Source organism: Leptosomus discolor, chromosome 3 (genome assembly GCF_034619465.1).
Source record: "Leptosomus discolor isolate bLepDis1 chromosome 3, bLepDis1.hap2, whole genome shotgun sequence".
Classification (NCBI taxonomy): Eukaryota; Metazoa; Chordata; class Aves; order Leptosomiformes; family Leptosomidae; genus Leptosomus; species Leptosomus discolor.
The window spans coordinates 17,314,916-17,329,827 of NC_141393.1; the positions used below are offsets into that span (position 1 = coordinate 17,314,916).

At 36.4% G+C, this 14,912-nt stretch overlaps 1 protein-coding gene across 2 annotated transcripts in view; it reads left to right on the forward strand.

The window, feature by feature from the left end:
* The window catches only part of DICER1 (dicer 1, ribonuclease III), a 37,422-nt gene that overhangs the window by 3,543 nt on the left and 18,967 nt on the right, over window positions 1–14,912 (forward strand). Inside the window, exons 5-13 of one of the 2 annotated variants that reach the window (XM_086461923.1) lie at window positions 180–340; window positions 1,668–1,836; window positions 3,870–4,342; window positions 8,224–8,356; window positions 9,408–9,650; window positions 9,749–9,903; window positions 11,503–11,635; window positions 12,131–12,206; window positions 13,333–13,472. In XM_086461923.1, the coding sequence (XP_086318049.1) occupies window positions 180–340; window positions 1,668–1,836; window positions 3,870–4,342; window positions 8,224–8,356; window positions 9,408–9,650; window positions 9,749–9,903; window positions 11,503–11,635; window positions 12,131–12,206; window positions 13,333–13,472 (1,683 nt within the window). The remainder of the gene's footprint in view (window positions 1–179; window positions 341–1,667; window positions 1,837–3,869; window positions 4,343–8,223; window positions 8,357–9,407; window positions 9,651–9,748; window positions 9,904–11,502; window positions 11,636–12,130; window positions 12,207–13,332; window positions 13,473–14,912) is intronic. The other variant, XM_086461925.1, reaches the window with a different exon arrangement.

Here is a 14,912-nt window from a genome sequence, read left to right on the forward strand (position 1 = left end):
TCAGTTCCTAGTTTGACTTGCCGTCAATAGAGTAGAAAATATTCATTCAACATTTGGTTCCTTTTTCCAACATCTACTATTGAAATACTAGTTTCCAACTGAGCATCTGAGTTTGCAGTCTGCTAGCTTGATGGTAGATTTGCAATAACTAAGGTATTTCATTATGTTTTACTTCACAGATCTGTGAGGATTATCCATCATGTCCTCGAATCTTGGGATTAACAGCTTCCATTTTAAATGGGAAATGTGATCCAGCTGAGTTAGAGGAGAAGATCCAGAAACTGGAGAAAATTTTAAAGAGCAATGCTGAAACTGCAACTGATTTGGTGGTCTTGGACAGGTATGTTGTACAATTATGGCTGTTAAACCAATGCCTGCATTTTCATTTTGGATAGAGGAACAAACCGGCAGAAATATTGGCTCTTTTAAATTTTAGCAAAGTTTGTGTGTGTGTGATGCCATTACTTCCATTTGAAGTGGGGAAGGAATGTTAAATTGCTTTTAGAGCAACCAGTGTTGAAGTACGTGTTTCCTTAAAGTTAGGTCAAAGGCTGATTTGCCTTGATATTCAGAGATTTTCTGTTGTTGTTTAAAAAACCAAAATAAACCAACAAAACAACTAAAAAACCCCAAAACCCAAGTGAACCAAAAACCCAACCAACAGAAAAAACAAAGCAAACCAAAACCAACACACTACCAACCTAAAAAATTCACATTATTCGACACGTTTCTGAACTTGTAAAATGCACTGTCTAATGTTGGGAGAGTAACTGGTTCATGTTCAATGTATGCCATAATGATGCTATTTGATTTAGAAAAATGTTGCAACATCCGCAGTACAAGATGTTCTTAATGCTAGAAAAGTTGCATGATTTTTTTTTTTTCCTTCAGATAGTCTGGGTTTAGAGACTAATGAAAGACAGAGGGAGATGTGAGGAAGCAGTAGAAACAATATTGAAGTAGCAGAGCAAGTGTTTTCCTCTTGTGTTCTTACCAAATGTAGAATCCTGTGAATGATGATTTGTTGTAGAGGAGAATTAGTGTGACACGATTCATATGTAGCATGTTTTTCTTGCACCAGCTGCACTGTGTTGTGTGAACTGAATTTCAAAGTCAGATATGGTTATTTCATGTTCTGGAACAGATGTTTTGTGGGTGTATTTTTTGAATGCATTTTTCTGAACTTGTGTGAACCATCTGCTTTTAAGAATTTCTCACTCGTAGCTCTGCTGTTTAAGAAGGGTAATTACTTGTGTAAGTGTGTTTAGGTAGACCTGATTGACATTATGTTGATTGTATGTTTGGCATACTAAGAGTACACTCTAGAAAACCAGAAGTGAAGGTGGTGGTCAAGTAAATCCAATCTACTTTGCTTAAGATTTCCTTGAATTTGACATTAAGATAGTGATACTATTCTCTTTCTTTAGGGACTGTATTAGAAAGACCAGTATTTTAGAATGAAGTGTGTGGGGTGGTGGAGGTTTGTTTTTTTTTTTTTACTTGAAGTATTTAACTGTGTAACTATTCATCATTATTAATTCATGGTGGGGAAAGAAATGTACTTGAATACATTTCATGTTGCTGCTATTTACTGTATAACCTTAACAGGCTGAAATAGCTCTGACTTTCAGAAGTTGTGTTTAACTTGGTCTTTGCCCTCAATTAAGATATACTTCTCAGCCATGTGAGATTGTTGTAGACTGTGGACCATATACTGACAAAAGTGGGTTGTATGGAAGATTACTAAAGGAACTGGATGAAGTGCTTACTTTTCTAAATGACTGCAACATATCTGTACATTCAAAAGAAAGAGATTCTACCTTAATTTCGAAGCAGGTAAGGACATTAAGCTATGTGAAAAACCTGGGGAATAGAAATCTTACTACTGTTTTTCTTTGCCATGTATGTTACATTACTGAACCTTTCTAAGCTAGCCATCCTAGATTGTCTGAGCAAAAAGACTTCTTTCATAAATGAGTGAGGCTAGAATGTCAACCATTGAGTAGAACTTCATCTAGTTTGAGATTCAAATTTGCTTAAGGCAGTAAATTCTGCAACCTAATGTGGGTCGTTATTTCTGAAGTCAGGAATTTGATGTCTTTGTGATCTCCTGTGACCTTTGAATAATTCAGTACAGAAGTAGTAATGCCTCAGGAAGTATTTGGAAAAACTGTACCCAGGTGTATAAAAAGATGATAAAGTAAGAATTCAGGCAAAAATTCCAGCCATAGATCTATAATTTCTGTAATTTATTTTAGAACAATATTGGACTAATGCCACACCTTGCTGAAATGGAGTTTGAACCTCAAGCTTATCCCTAACTTTCTATGTGTTTGCCCTTATATTGTCATGCGAGACGGCAGAGTAGAGCCCGGAAGGCATGGTGTATTGAGCAGGGACCTGTCACACGTGAGGTCCAGGCAGCTGCTTTTCCCTCTTGGGCTTTGTGGTTTGGAGTTGCCCCCTGAGGTACAACTATGTAGGTATGTAAGAAAGAAGTCAGTAATGAGTCACATTTCTATAATATTCCGTGAGGAAGTTGGAGAACGTATTTCTTTGTTCAACGCGAAGCATTCCAGTTTCTGTTAACATTCACAGAAACAAGGCACTCTGACGCTGTCCAGAAAGAGCTAATTTGGGACAGAGGGAAGGATGATACATTAGGCAGCCTATCACAGCTGCATGGTAAAAGAAAGTCCTGGTTACTTCTGTGCTAAACTTAAAATATAATAGGCTAAAATATATAAGGAATGCTGGCAGGTGGGGGCAATCCCAGGATTTGCACAGTCCAGAAGAGTAGATTAGCTGCTATGCTTCTTATGCACATAACCCTCTGTGCTTGTTTTCTGATCCAGTAGCTCTCTAAGAAGACGGAGGCACTTGTATTAAGAAAAACAAATCAGTTTTCAGCCTGAGGTGTCTTTTGTCTTGGCACTGGAAAGCATCAAGCCGCTATGTGCAGTTAAAATTAGTTTAGATAAATTTTGCCCTTAAGTCTTGCAGCTAACTTAAGGGAGTAAAGCAGCAACTGAAAACTGAAAAATCATCCTGACTGTTGTTACAGTTCTAATGTAGTTCTTCTGTTGTAATAGTACATCTAAACCCTGAGTCTCTTTAATAGTGTTATCAATGTACCCCACTTCTGTGTTCCTATTTTATGGTTTGACCACTTGACTTTTCAGGAGGAATCAACTTGCCATCAGATAAGATGTTGATGGTACTCCCTGAGTAGGGTATATTTGTCTCTGTTCTTTCTATTCCACGCATAGAAACCCCTCATTTTTTTTCCTTTGAGAGGTTAGACTTGCTAAGATTACTTTAAGGCCACTGTACAACTTTCTGGTTAGTTACTTTTGAAACCATGGCAAGTAATCAGTAACAAATACAGTAAAAATGCCCAGTAAAACATTTATTTTATTAGTTCTATGTTAAATATAAAGGATGATAGTTTCTGCATTATCTAGCTGCCTCAGGTAGTATTCTCCTTTTTAGCATAATTATCTTAAGGTCACTTCAAATTACAATTCCACAAAATTGTAAAATACTTTTTTTTTTTTAGTGTCTTTTTTTGAGTTTCACAAATGTACAAATACTTTTTTTTTTAGTGTCTTTTTTTGAGTTTCAGAAATGTACAAAGTTCAAAATGTAGTTGTAGTAATTTGGGGGGCGGGGGGAAACTTGCTCCGTTAGCAACACCAAAGTTCCCAAGGTCATCTAAATAACAGAAGCAGACTTCTAAATATGTTTATAATAGAACAATTGTCATAATCCTTGCAAAGATTGTGCTACATGAGAAACAAGATCCCAGTCTTAAATGAATAGTTCGTGAATGTACTCTTTGAACTGATATTTGAATTCATGTGTTGTAGATATTGTCAGACTGTCGAGCTGTGTTGGTTGTTCTGGGACCCTGGTGTGCAGATAAGGTAGCTGGGATGATGGTGAGAGAGCTACAGAAGTATATCAAACACGAACAAGAGGAGCTGCACAGGAAATTTTTATTGTTTACAGACACTTTCCTAAGGAAAATACATGCACTCTGTGAAGAGCACTTCTCGCCTGCCTCACTTGACCTGAAATTTGTAACCCCAAAAGTAATAAAGCTGCTTGAAATCTTGCGCAAATATAAACCATACGAACGGCAGCAGTTTGAAAGTGTTGAATGGTATAACAATAGGAATCAGGATAATTACGTATCTTGGAGTGATTCTGAAGATGATGATGAGGATGAAGAAATTGAGGAGAAAGAGAAGCCAGAGACTAATTTCCCATCTCCCTTTACTAATATTTTATGTGGAATTATTTTTGTGGAAAGAAGATACACAGCAGTTGTTCTAAATAGGTAAAGCTTTTTATTTAAAAAAAAAAAAAAAAAAAAGAAAGGCAGACTCAGCTGCCAGCACATGGATGTTAATATCGTGAATATGTAGGGGATTGTCTTCTATATTCAGAATCTGTTTTAAAGTTGGTTTAGGAGATCATGCTGGATCTGTGTGAAGAATAACAAAAAAAACCAAATTCAGGCTGTGTGTATACGGGGTGGTGGGAAGAGCATGTGTCTTTTAAAATTGTACTCAAGGGCTTGTTTTGGACCCAAGTTTGTAATTTGATTCCTTTAGAAAGCAAAATGTGAAATACTGTACTTCACCTGTAAAGTAGCCATATACTGATTTGTCTTAATCAGTCTTCAGATTTGCAATAGATGCTGGAAACTTCTCTAACCTTCTGAGTGCAGTACTTATGGAAAGTTTACCATTACCTTACTAAATCACGTTATTAGATGATCCAAGTCTAGGGAAAATCAAATTTGCCCTTGCACAAATGTTTCTTTAAGATTTACCAGTACTATTTAACAGTTGGTGTTTATAAAACACCCATTCAGTGAAACACTAAGCTTACAGTCTGTAACAAGAAAAATGAGCCCTGGCATATTTGCCAAGATATACTATGCAATACGCTATCCTTATCAATTTCTTAGCAGTTCTTACTCCTGAATGTGATCCGTGTTAGTTGTACATAACACTTAATTATTAAATGCTATTTGTGATAAACCATAAATGACATCTGATTTATTCACCTATCTTGATTTTGGGGTTTTGGTAGAGTTTTTTGATAGTGTGCTAAATGTCCTGTGCAATTTGTTAATTGTGTTCCGGGTACCTATGAATCTGACCCTTCTTTTATTACGTTTTTGCATGAGTCAGTGGTATGAGTGCCTAATACATTCTTTGGTCTATAGACTTGCCTATGAACTTCATCTTTTTTCTTTGCCTTTTTTGCATTTTTAAATATGTTTACATAAATATGCATTATGAGGCAAACTAAGCCATTCAGTGAAATGAGCAACAGATTCTGATAAGTTTTTGCTGAGCTGAAATGAGTATTTCCTTAGCCTACAGAGAATGAACAGAACTGTGAAATTTCTTCATTCTGTTATGAATGTGATTTAGATTATACTATTTTTTTCCACTTGTAGACTGATTTATGCACTATACTGTATTCTAACTGGTGTTGAACCTGACAGAATATGATGTCTAAATCAAATAGATAACCAAATTCTGCCATCTTTAAGCTTTAGGCACCTTTGGTACAAGTTATTGGCAGCAAAAAAACCCCACAAAAAACAAAAACCAAAAAAAACCCAAAAACCAACCAAACAAAAAACAACCAAACTATAGCTTTTTATCTACTTCTGAGTCCTAGCTAGCAGACTCCCAAAATGCTCCTTTACCTTGTGTAACGTACCTGGCCTCAAAATACCTGAATGATCAGCAGACCTGATAACTCAGAGTGGAGAACCTCGCTGTAGACTCACTTCAATGGAGTGGATTTAGTTCAAGGGCCTCTGCTGATTGTAGCTATGCTTATGCTGTACATATAGGTGGAAAGAGTGTCTTCTGAATAAGGAAGTCATGAGTGTTTGAATTAGTATATCAAAACCACTCGAGCTTGCAGTAATCCAGTATGGATCGTTATACAGAACTAAGTTAAAGCAGAAGTATATTTTTTTCTTAAAATATGTTTGTTATGCTAGTATTTAGAGACTAGCATCCCATTTTACGAAGTCCATGATGACCAAGAAAGGGCAAAATTCATGGCATGTGTTATACTTTTTGGGAGAAATGGGTAGGAATTTTCTCTGAAGCAGTAAATGGAGCTAATCTCTTTAGAGGACTTTAGCAACAGCCATATATTGTAAATACTACGAATTAGGGGAAAAAAAAATAAAAACACCCAAAAATCTCAGCTCACTCTTTGATTATTATTATACACAAATGATGAACTGCCTCACTTGCTGTTTTATTTGATGTGTACAGTTAAGTTCTGGTGCCTGTAAGCTCCTTTTCAGAAGAGAAAACATTTTCTAAAGCCCAGTTTCCTTCTATTTTCATTGCAGTGCTTCTCAGCTTCCTTAGAGGGATCTGAAAGCAGAAGTTTTTGTATTTATTTGAGAAAAAACACTAGTTACTACCACTAATAATAGTTTTTTTAACCACAAGTTTGAAGTCTTGAATGTTTCTCAAGAACTTGAAGATGTGCACAGTGAAATGTTTATTGAGATGTTTTTAATTGTCCATTTCTGTAAGTGAGATACAGTAAGAATGTTTGAGATGTTTAGTAGGTACTCAGACTGAAGCTATGTGACTTGACAGAAATGCCGTGTGGAAAAAGAAATATTAAAAAAAATAATTAGGGGTTTTGTCCAGTTATTAACTCGTACTTTCTTACTATGTCTGTCTCAAGAGCCTAGACTCCATACAGAAACATGAATCTGTTTAGCCTTGAACTAGCAAACCACATGCATTTTAGTACAGGAGGATCCTTCTAGTCTGTTTCCGTAAGGGTAGCGAGCTGTTTGCCACTTTTCCATTCGCTTACCTGTATTCCCTACCCATTCCAGTTTTAACAGATTGCAAAGGAAGGAGGTCTTCAAGGTGTTTTATGTTCCCATAAATCTTGTTTAAAACAGTGATGAGGTAAAGGGGAGAGACTTAGTTATCCAAGGGTAGAAATGGCAGGGAGAACTTTGCCATTTTCCATCTGGTTTGTCGGCAGCTCACTGGGCAGGTGATAGGCACGTAGCTGGCGACTGGCACAGCACTGATCTTGTATGTGAGGCGGAACTGCTAGAGATGTAATTGGGACAGGTGTGAGTTACTGTTGGAGATATAGAGAGGCAGCCCATCCTTTGGATATGAGGAGCACCTGGTAATGGGTGTGGTGGATGTGCTGTGAGCAGGTTGGTACTGGACAGCTGTAGTGAGATACGCAAGGGATGTAATTTTTTTAACATATGATCCCTTATTTTTATTGGCTGTGCTGCTCAAAAACCTGTTATGGTTGAGAAATCCCAAGTTCTGTCCATGCTGAAAACAGGTCAACTAAGAATGCTACAGCATAATTACTTTGATTGCACAATGTAATTATGCTTTAAATTTATAAATGCAGAGTTCTAGATTCAGTGCATTATTTATACGAGCAGTCTTCTACCTTGTCTGTGAAATCAACATGCTGCAGAGGCCAGCCTATTCTGCTCCTGTAACCTAAAGAAGGATGTGGGGAAATAAACTGAGAGCATGGATGATCCTCACCTCCCTGTTCAGTGTTCCTTTTAAAGAACTGGATTAAGTCCTCCAGTTGTAGATACATTTGGGTTAATTTCAAAAGTAGTAAACATCTCACTGGCTAGGCTGAGCATCACTCTTCAGAATAACAGGTCAACATTTTGTCACTAGTATACCTGAACAGAATATGAATTTTAATATTAAGGAGAATAACAATCTATGTTTTAACCTAAAAATTAACACCTTATATTGAGGAAATACACTTTCTTGAGGGAGTAGTTACAGGTCTGTCTTCTAAAATCGGTCATAATTTACAGAAAGTGAGGTTAACTAAGGCGGTTGTGAGTAGGGTGCCTTAACAACAGGGAGCCTTAGAGTAATAGTTTGTTTTTAAAATACCTGGTTTTACCATGATAGATCTGAAATGTGTGAAGCATGCACACTCATGCTGTGCGTGTATGCAGTCTGTCTTTTATTATCCTTAGAGGTTTTCACTAAAACTAGTGTTTTTAGAGAAGACCAAGGTCAGTTTATGTCTTAATATGACATAATTGTTGTGCTTCCATCGTTTCTTTTAATGTAGGTCTGTCTTGCAAACAAAGATTGCCTTCCATTTTCTGGATTGTGTGACTTCTAAAAATGCACATAATATTTTTAGGTTGATAAAAGAAGCTGGCAAGCAAGACCCGGAACTGGCTTACATCAGTAGCAATTTTATAACTGGACATGGCATTGGCAAGAACCAGCCTCGTAACAAGCAGATGGAAGTAGAATTCAGAAAACAGGAAGAGGTAACTTCAAGAAAAATAGTTGAAACTAGCAGTACCTTCAGAACCTTTTGTTTTCTTCTCTCTTTTCTTCTTTGTGGTTTTTTTTTTTTTTTTTATGTGTGTATCTTAAAAAGAAGACAAACCAACAGGCAGAGACAGTCACTGGAAGTTCAGGGAATACCCTTGGTTTAACAAATATGCATACTTATTGCGGATACAGATGTTTTTCATTTAAAAAAAAAAAAAAAAAAACAAAAACGAACACCAAAACCCAAACATGATTGGAGACATTACTATGTCACATTACACAAACAGAAATTAAAACATGTAAAATCATGTTTATGTCTAGTCAGATCATCAACCATGTAATTATTCTGCATGGGGTTAGTAGTAGTACAGTAATACTGTAAAGAAAATCAAGGTGCCTGACATTTTCAACAGTTAAGCTGGTTTTAATATTTATGTTTGTTAAAAGCTAGTTTGGTAAATCGTTAAATTATATAAGTTGTTAAATTATATAATTCCATAATTTTGACCTCACTTAAAGCATGTAAAGTATTTTGAAAGCAAATGCATTTATCCTTTACCCCTTGCTGGTTTGTCCTTCTGACCTCCCCCTGTCCCCCCCCTGCCCCCCTCAGCCTTTCCTTAGTATTGTTTAGTAGTTAGTATAAATATCAGAAGTACCAGCTCTAGAATATGCTCCACCCCTGAAGATGTTTTCAACCTCAGAAATAGTTGGAAAAGATGCCGTCCTGAAAGCAGCGGTTTTTTGTACTGCAACTGAAAAATTGTAAATAAATAGGTGGGATCCTCTGCGTTGCTGTGCTAACTTCTTGGACTCATGTAATTCCACGTATAAGATTTGATTCCTAGAAATCTGCCTATTCTGATAAACAGTCTTGCTGTGTTTCTGGAAAGATGTTTTGTTTTAATACTTTTATATCTGCATACTTAGACAAGTTTTTGCCATGTCTGATCCACTCTTCTTTTTATTATTCCTTTTGATGAATCTGATGATGGAAACAGATGTCAGATTAATCTCTCAAATTTGTCTTCGTTACCTTTGCAGGTTCTTAGAAAATTTCGAGCACACGAGACCAACTTACTTATTGCTACTAGTATTGTAGAAGAGGGTGTTGACATACCAAAATGCAACTTGGTGGTGCGTTTTGATTTACCCACAGAATACCGTTCCTATGTACAGTCAAAAGGGAGAGCTAGAGCACCAATTTCCAATTATATTATGTTAGCAGATACAGACAAAATCAAAAGTTTTGAAGAAGATCTTAAGACATACAAAGCAATTGAGAAGGTATGAGGTCAAAGGAACGTGCCTGGTTTTGTTAAGTGTGTCATAGTATTTTTTAAGATAAACACCTCTCATCATGTTCTGTTTTTGAAATCTTTAAGATCCTCAGAAACAAATGCTCAAAATCTGTTGATACCAATGAAACTGAAACTGAACCCATTGTTGATGATGATGATGTATTTCCACCCTATGTGTTGAGGCCAGATGAGAACAGTCCGAGAGTTACTATTAACACTGCTATTGGACACATAAATAGGTAAGAGGTATATTCACTTCTTACTGCTTGTCTTTGAATAAAAACTTTCTTAGTCTGTCTTGCAACATAGAAGCATAGGCTGGGGCATTGTACACGTTTTCTCTTAGGAATCTTGACAGGCTCTTGTCTCCTAAAGAAAGTGGTCACAGCAGTTTGAAAGGATAATTTGCTTTTTGTCTCTTTATCCTGCAGAGGTTCTAGCTCTGATAGTAAATTTAGCGAAATCAGTTCCTGTTTAATTAAAAGCTGTCCTGAAAACATTCTGTTTCAGGGTGGTTAGTAAGATCATTTTTTTGGTTTTTCTTTGTTCTTGACAAGCTAGCTTTAAAAATAAAGTGGCATGTTAAAACTGTAGTAAAATCTTCAAGTTGTAATACTCACATTTGTAATAGCAATCTGTTGTCATGTTTAAAAACAAACATAGTAAATAACCTGAACATAATACAAGTCCACAAGACAGAATGGTATGCTTCCAAGGGAACTAGCTAATTATCATCTTTATAAGGCCATGGCAATTAGAGTTGATACTCAGTGACAGGAAAAGGTAGATGTTACGACATTTTTAGAAAAGACAAGGAAGACTATCCAGGATGCTTATGGACTGGTTAATTTTTAACTTAGTCATCCGGAATATTATGGACCAAGTACTTATGGAAGCACTTTCCAGGCACATAGAGAAAAAGGGTTGGCAGAGCCAACGGAGTTTTATTGAGGGCAGTTTTTGCCTTGACCAACCTTGTTGTCTCCTATGTGATGAAGTGATGGACTCTGAGCAGGGAAAAAGCAGTGGAAGTTATTTACTTAAGTAAAGCTTTTAATGTGATTGCCATAGTACCTTAGTAGCCAAATTCTTGAGATGCAGACCACTTCAGTGGACTGCCTGGTAAATAAAACCTGGTGAAGCAGTCTGATTCGAAGGGTGTAATGATAGATGGTTCAAAGCCTAGCTGGCAGCTGGTTATACGTGGTATTACTCATGAGCTGTTAGGAGGTCCAGTACAGTTTAACGTCAGCACATTTGCATTTGATAGAGAGTTGGGAGAGGGGGAAGTGACTGCGGTGGAAAAAAGGCTATCATTCAGAGGGGGAACCATGACAAATGGGAATTCGTTATTCCTCCTATGGCAAATAGGAGGAATAGGACAACAGTAAACTCAGGAGATTAAACAAAGACAAATGCAAACTCTGGGACTTGAGGTAGAATAGTCTTGTGCATCATTACAACCTTGGAACCACCTTCACAGAATCACAGAATGGTAGGAGTTGGAAGGGACCTCTGGAGATCATCTGGTCCAACTCCCCCGCCAAAGCAGGTTAGCCTAGAGCAGGTCACACAGGAGCACGTCCAGATGGGTTTTGAATATCTCCAGAGAAGGAGAGTGCGCACCTTGCTGGACACCAGCTTTGTACTAAAGAACTTGGAGGTCTTCTGCTCAGTAGTTAGTTGAATATGAGTCAACAGTGTACCCTTGCAGTGCTCAGTGTGGCCTGAAATCATCTTCTGTAGCCCTTACACCAGTAAGGCAACATTCCACTGAAATGTGTTCGGGTTTCAACTTTTCAGATTTTGATGACTTGTAAAATGTTTTGTCAACTTAGGTACTGCGCTAGATTACCAAGTGATCCATTTACACACCTAGCTCCCAAGTGTAAAACCCGAGAACTTCCTGATCATACGTTTTACTCTACTCTGTACCTGCCAATCAACTCACCTCTACGAGCTTCAATTGTTGTAGGTATTTGGGGAAGCATGGAAATAAGTGAATATGTTGATATAGATGTCTGTGATGTTTCTAGAATTAGTTTCATTGCTGTTAATGAAAAATCACTTTTTCTCTTCCTGTATTGTGCACTGTAACTAGATCAATGCTTATTTCTGTTATAATCTGTTTTCCAGCAGTTACTGTTTATTCCAAAGGCAAAAATATTTATAAATTCTTCCCAATGCCTCGTTTTTTTGCACATTTATGTATCAGTTGTAGGAAAACGTCCTTTATTGGTTTTGATCAATAGTATGTTGAGTTCTTGTAATTTTGGCTTCTGGAAAAATTATGTGGAATTATGTGAAAAAAAGCATAAGCCTGAATATCTTCACAAACCTGTCATGAATGTATTTTTTTTTTTAAGTTTTGCTTATCTAATATGTTTGTGTTAAACTAATTAACCATGTATAATAAGTAATGTACTGATGAACTGAAGTTTTTAAGAATTATTTAAATGTTTGTAGGGTCCTCCAATGAGTTGTGCAAGACTGGCTGAGAGAGTTGTAGCTCTTATTTGCTGTGAAAAACTGCACAAAATTGGTAAGAGCTGGAAAAGCAGTAAAGTGTGTTTTATAATTGTGAAATTGAACATGGTATGGATATTATGCATATACATGCATGTCTGCTGCAGCCATCTACTATAGCTTCCTTTCTCTTGCCTTGTTTTGTGATATGATCATGTACTTACTAATTTAGCTTACACCCTGTAAGCTAAAGTTAAATTTTCCAGGAGAATCTTGATATTTAATGTATTTTGTCCTAGGCAGCAAATGCAACATTAATACAAGACACACAGATTTTGACATTGAATATGCTTAATAAAGGGGAAAAACAAGACAGTAGTCTTAATCTCTAGAAGATGATGAATATAGGTCAGGGACTACATCCTGCAGCAAAAAAATAACCTGGTTCTTAAAGTAAATTGTAACAAATTAAGATATAAAATACACAGCCCTAAATTTATTGTATCCTCTACTGTGTCACAAGTCATGTTCCAAAAACAGCACATCGCAGGATTACTTCAGCTCTGTTGTCTCTAGTAAGTGTAAGGGAGCGCATTCTTTATTGTGGAATGTTTTAAAGATAATTCCATGTTATGGGTGCTTTGATGAAGTACAGAAGTATTTCTGTATCTTTTAAGCAAAAAAATTGTAGGTCTGGGATTTTTATTTTTTTCCTGAGTTAAACATTTTGATCACTGAATTCATACCAATGAAAGTATCCAAGAATAACGCCATGATGGCTCAACTCAGCGTTGAGAGTGCACATTCAACAGTAGTAATTCCTGTTTGAGAATGATACAGAAATATAACTGTGCCCGCTTTCTTGGCATAATGCCATGTTGAGGGATTTTTAAAGCAGTATTTCAGTCACTGGTGGTTTTTTATGGGCAAAAAGTGTATTTTTCTTTGATATTTTCATTATAGAATTCAATTTTTTAAATAAAATTTCAGAGGTTTTTACTATAAGAATTTTTTTTTCAGAAATTTACCCTTTATCACTCTTTCCCAAAAGTTGCACTTTCAGAGCCTTGCAGTAGTAAGTGTATTTTAAAAACTTAGGTGAGCTGTTTTCATGAGCGGTCACATCTACTGTGTAGTATCTGAAGGAACCAAGATTTGATTGATTATAGAGCTGTTTCTTTATACTCTTTCATAATATTCAGGTGAACTGGATGATCATTTGATGCCAGTTGGTAAAGAAACGGTTAAATATGAGGAGGAGCTTGATTTACATGATGAAGAAGAAACCAGTGTTCCAGGAAGGCCAGGCTCTACAAAAAGAAGACAGTGCTATCCTAAAGCTGTTAGTATCACTCACTTCTGTCCACTTCTCTGATCAAATGCTTTATGTACTGATAAGACAAAATTGGCAACTCATAATCTAATCTGATTTCAGTCTTTTACAACAAGTCTTGCATTTGTAGTGGAAATATTTTGCAGTTTTAACTATGGAAACTTGCATTATTACTTGCATGAGCTTATGGGACCATACGCTTTGGAAGCATGCCTGTGGTTCAAGGAATGTACATTTTTCTGTAAAGCTTGTTGACTGTGTTTGCCTAGTATAGAAATAACTGGGAGGAAGATTTGTCCTGCATTTGCAATCTAGTAAATATACTACAGCAAAGAAAGAATTACTGGCTTTCTAGACAAATAATGGAAGATTGAAGGAGATGCCCAGGGGCTCAAAGTTACCTGCCAGGTGCTAAACACAAATTTTATTTATCTTTTTTTTCCAGACGTTTGGTTTAGTTTAGCGACTTTACTGATCAAACACAGGATTTCATAATTTTTTGTTTCAATCTTAGAATATCAAATACATGTATATGTAATATTTTTTATTTTTAAAATAGTTTTAAATATTATGCTTAATACACTAAAGGTGTCACATAAGGTATTTACTGTAGTTCTGCATTAGTAAGTAACTTATCCGTGGTTCTGTTATGACAGATTTCAGCCACATCAGTTTGTAGAATTGGATTTAGATAGTATTTATAGGGGAACAGCAAATAACTTTAAAAAGTAAGAGAAAATGGAGAAAAAAAGTGTTGTCAGAACATTTTGCAACTACTCCAGCACCTTTCTTTTTCCCCTGCAGTTGTTACAGGGTCCGTCTAAGGTCCTTTCAATAGGACAAATAACTGGTTCAGAACAGATTGCATGGTAGCTTCTGATAATCTTTGCATTTCACAGAGAAACCGGTAGCCTTTGGTCATGTGTAGGAATGTCAACATATACACTTGCAGTAATAGGGTACAGTGCTTGGTGTACGTTCGTATGCAGCCTCAGTTATGGTGATAGCCCTTAAATAATTCTGTTCTTGGCATCCCCCACATCCCCCCATTTTATTAGTAGTTTAAGTAATTGGTTATTAGGAAAGCTTAGGAAAGGATACTGTGGCATTACATAGTATATTAGAGAGAACAACAGATGAGAACCTTTTTCTTGCAAGACTTCACAAAAAGTTTGAATCTTTGCACAGTGTTTCTTGGTGCTTCTTGTTGCAAGTGCCTTTCTCAGTCCTCTTACCTCACTAGTGATGGAATAGGGGTGGCTCGTATAATGCATGAATGTTTTCTCTCATTCAGAGCAGTTGATTTGTCAAGTGATGCATCATTCTTTCTTCATTTTTTTAATAAAGAATCAAAGAATACTTTCTCTTGCTTTTGTATCAGCTTTTTATATCTGGAAAAGAAGCTTTGGCAAATGTTGAAGGTCTAGAAGATCCTTTTGGGCTTAATAT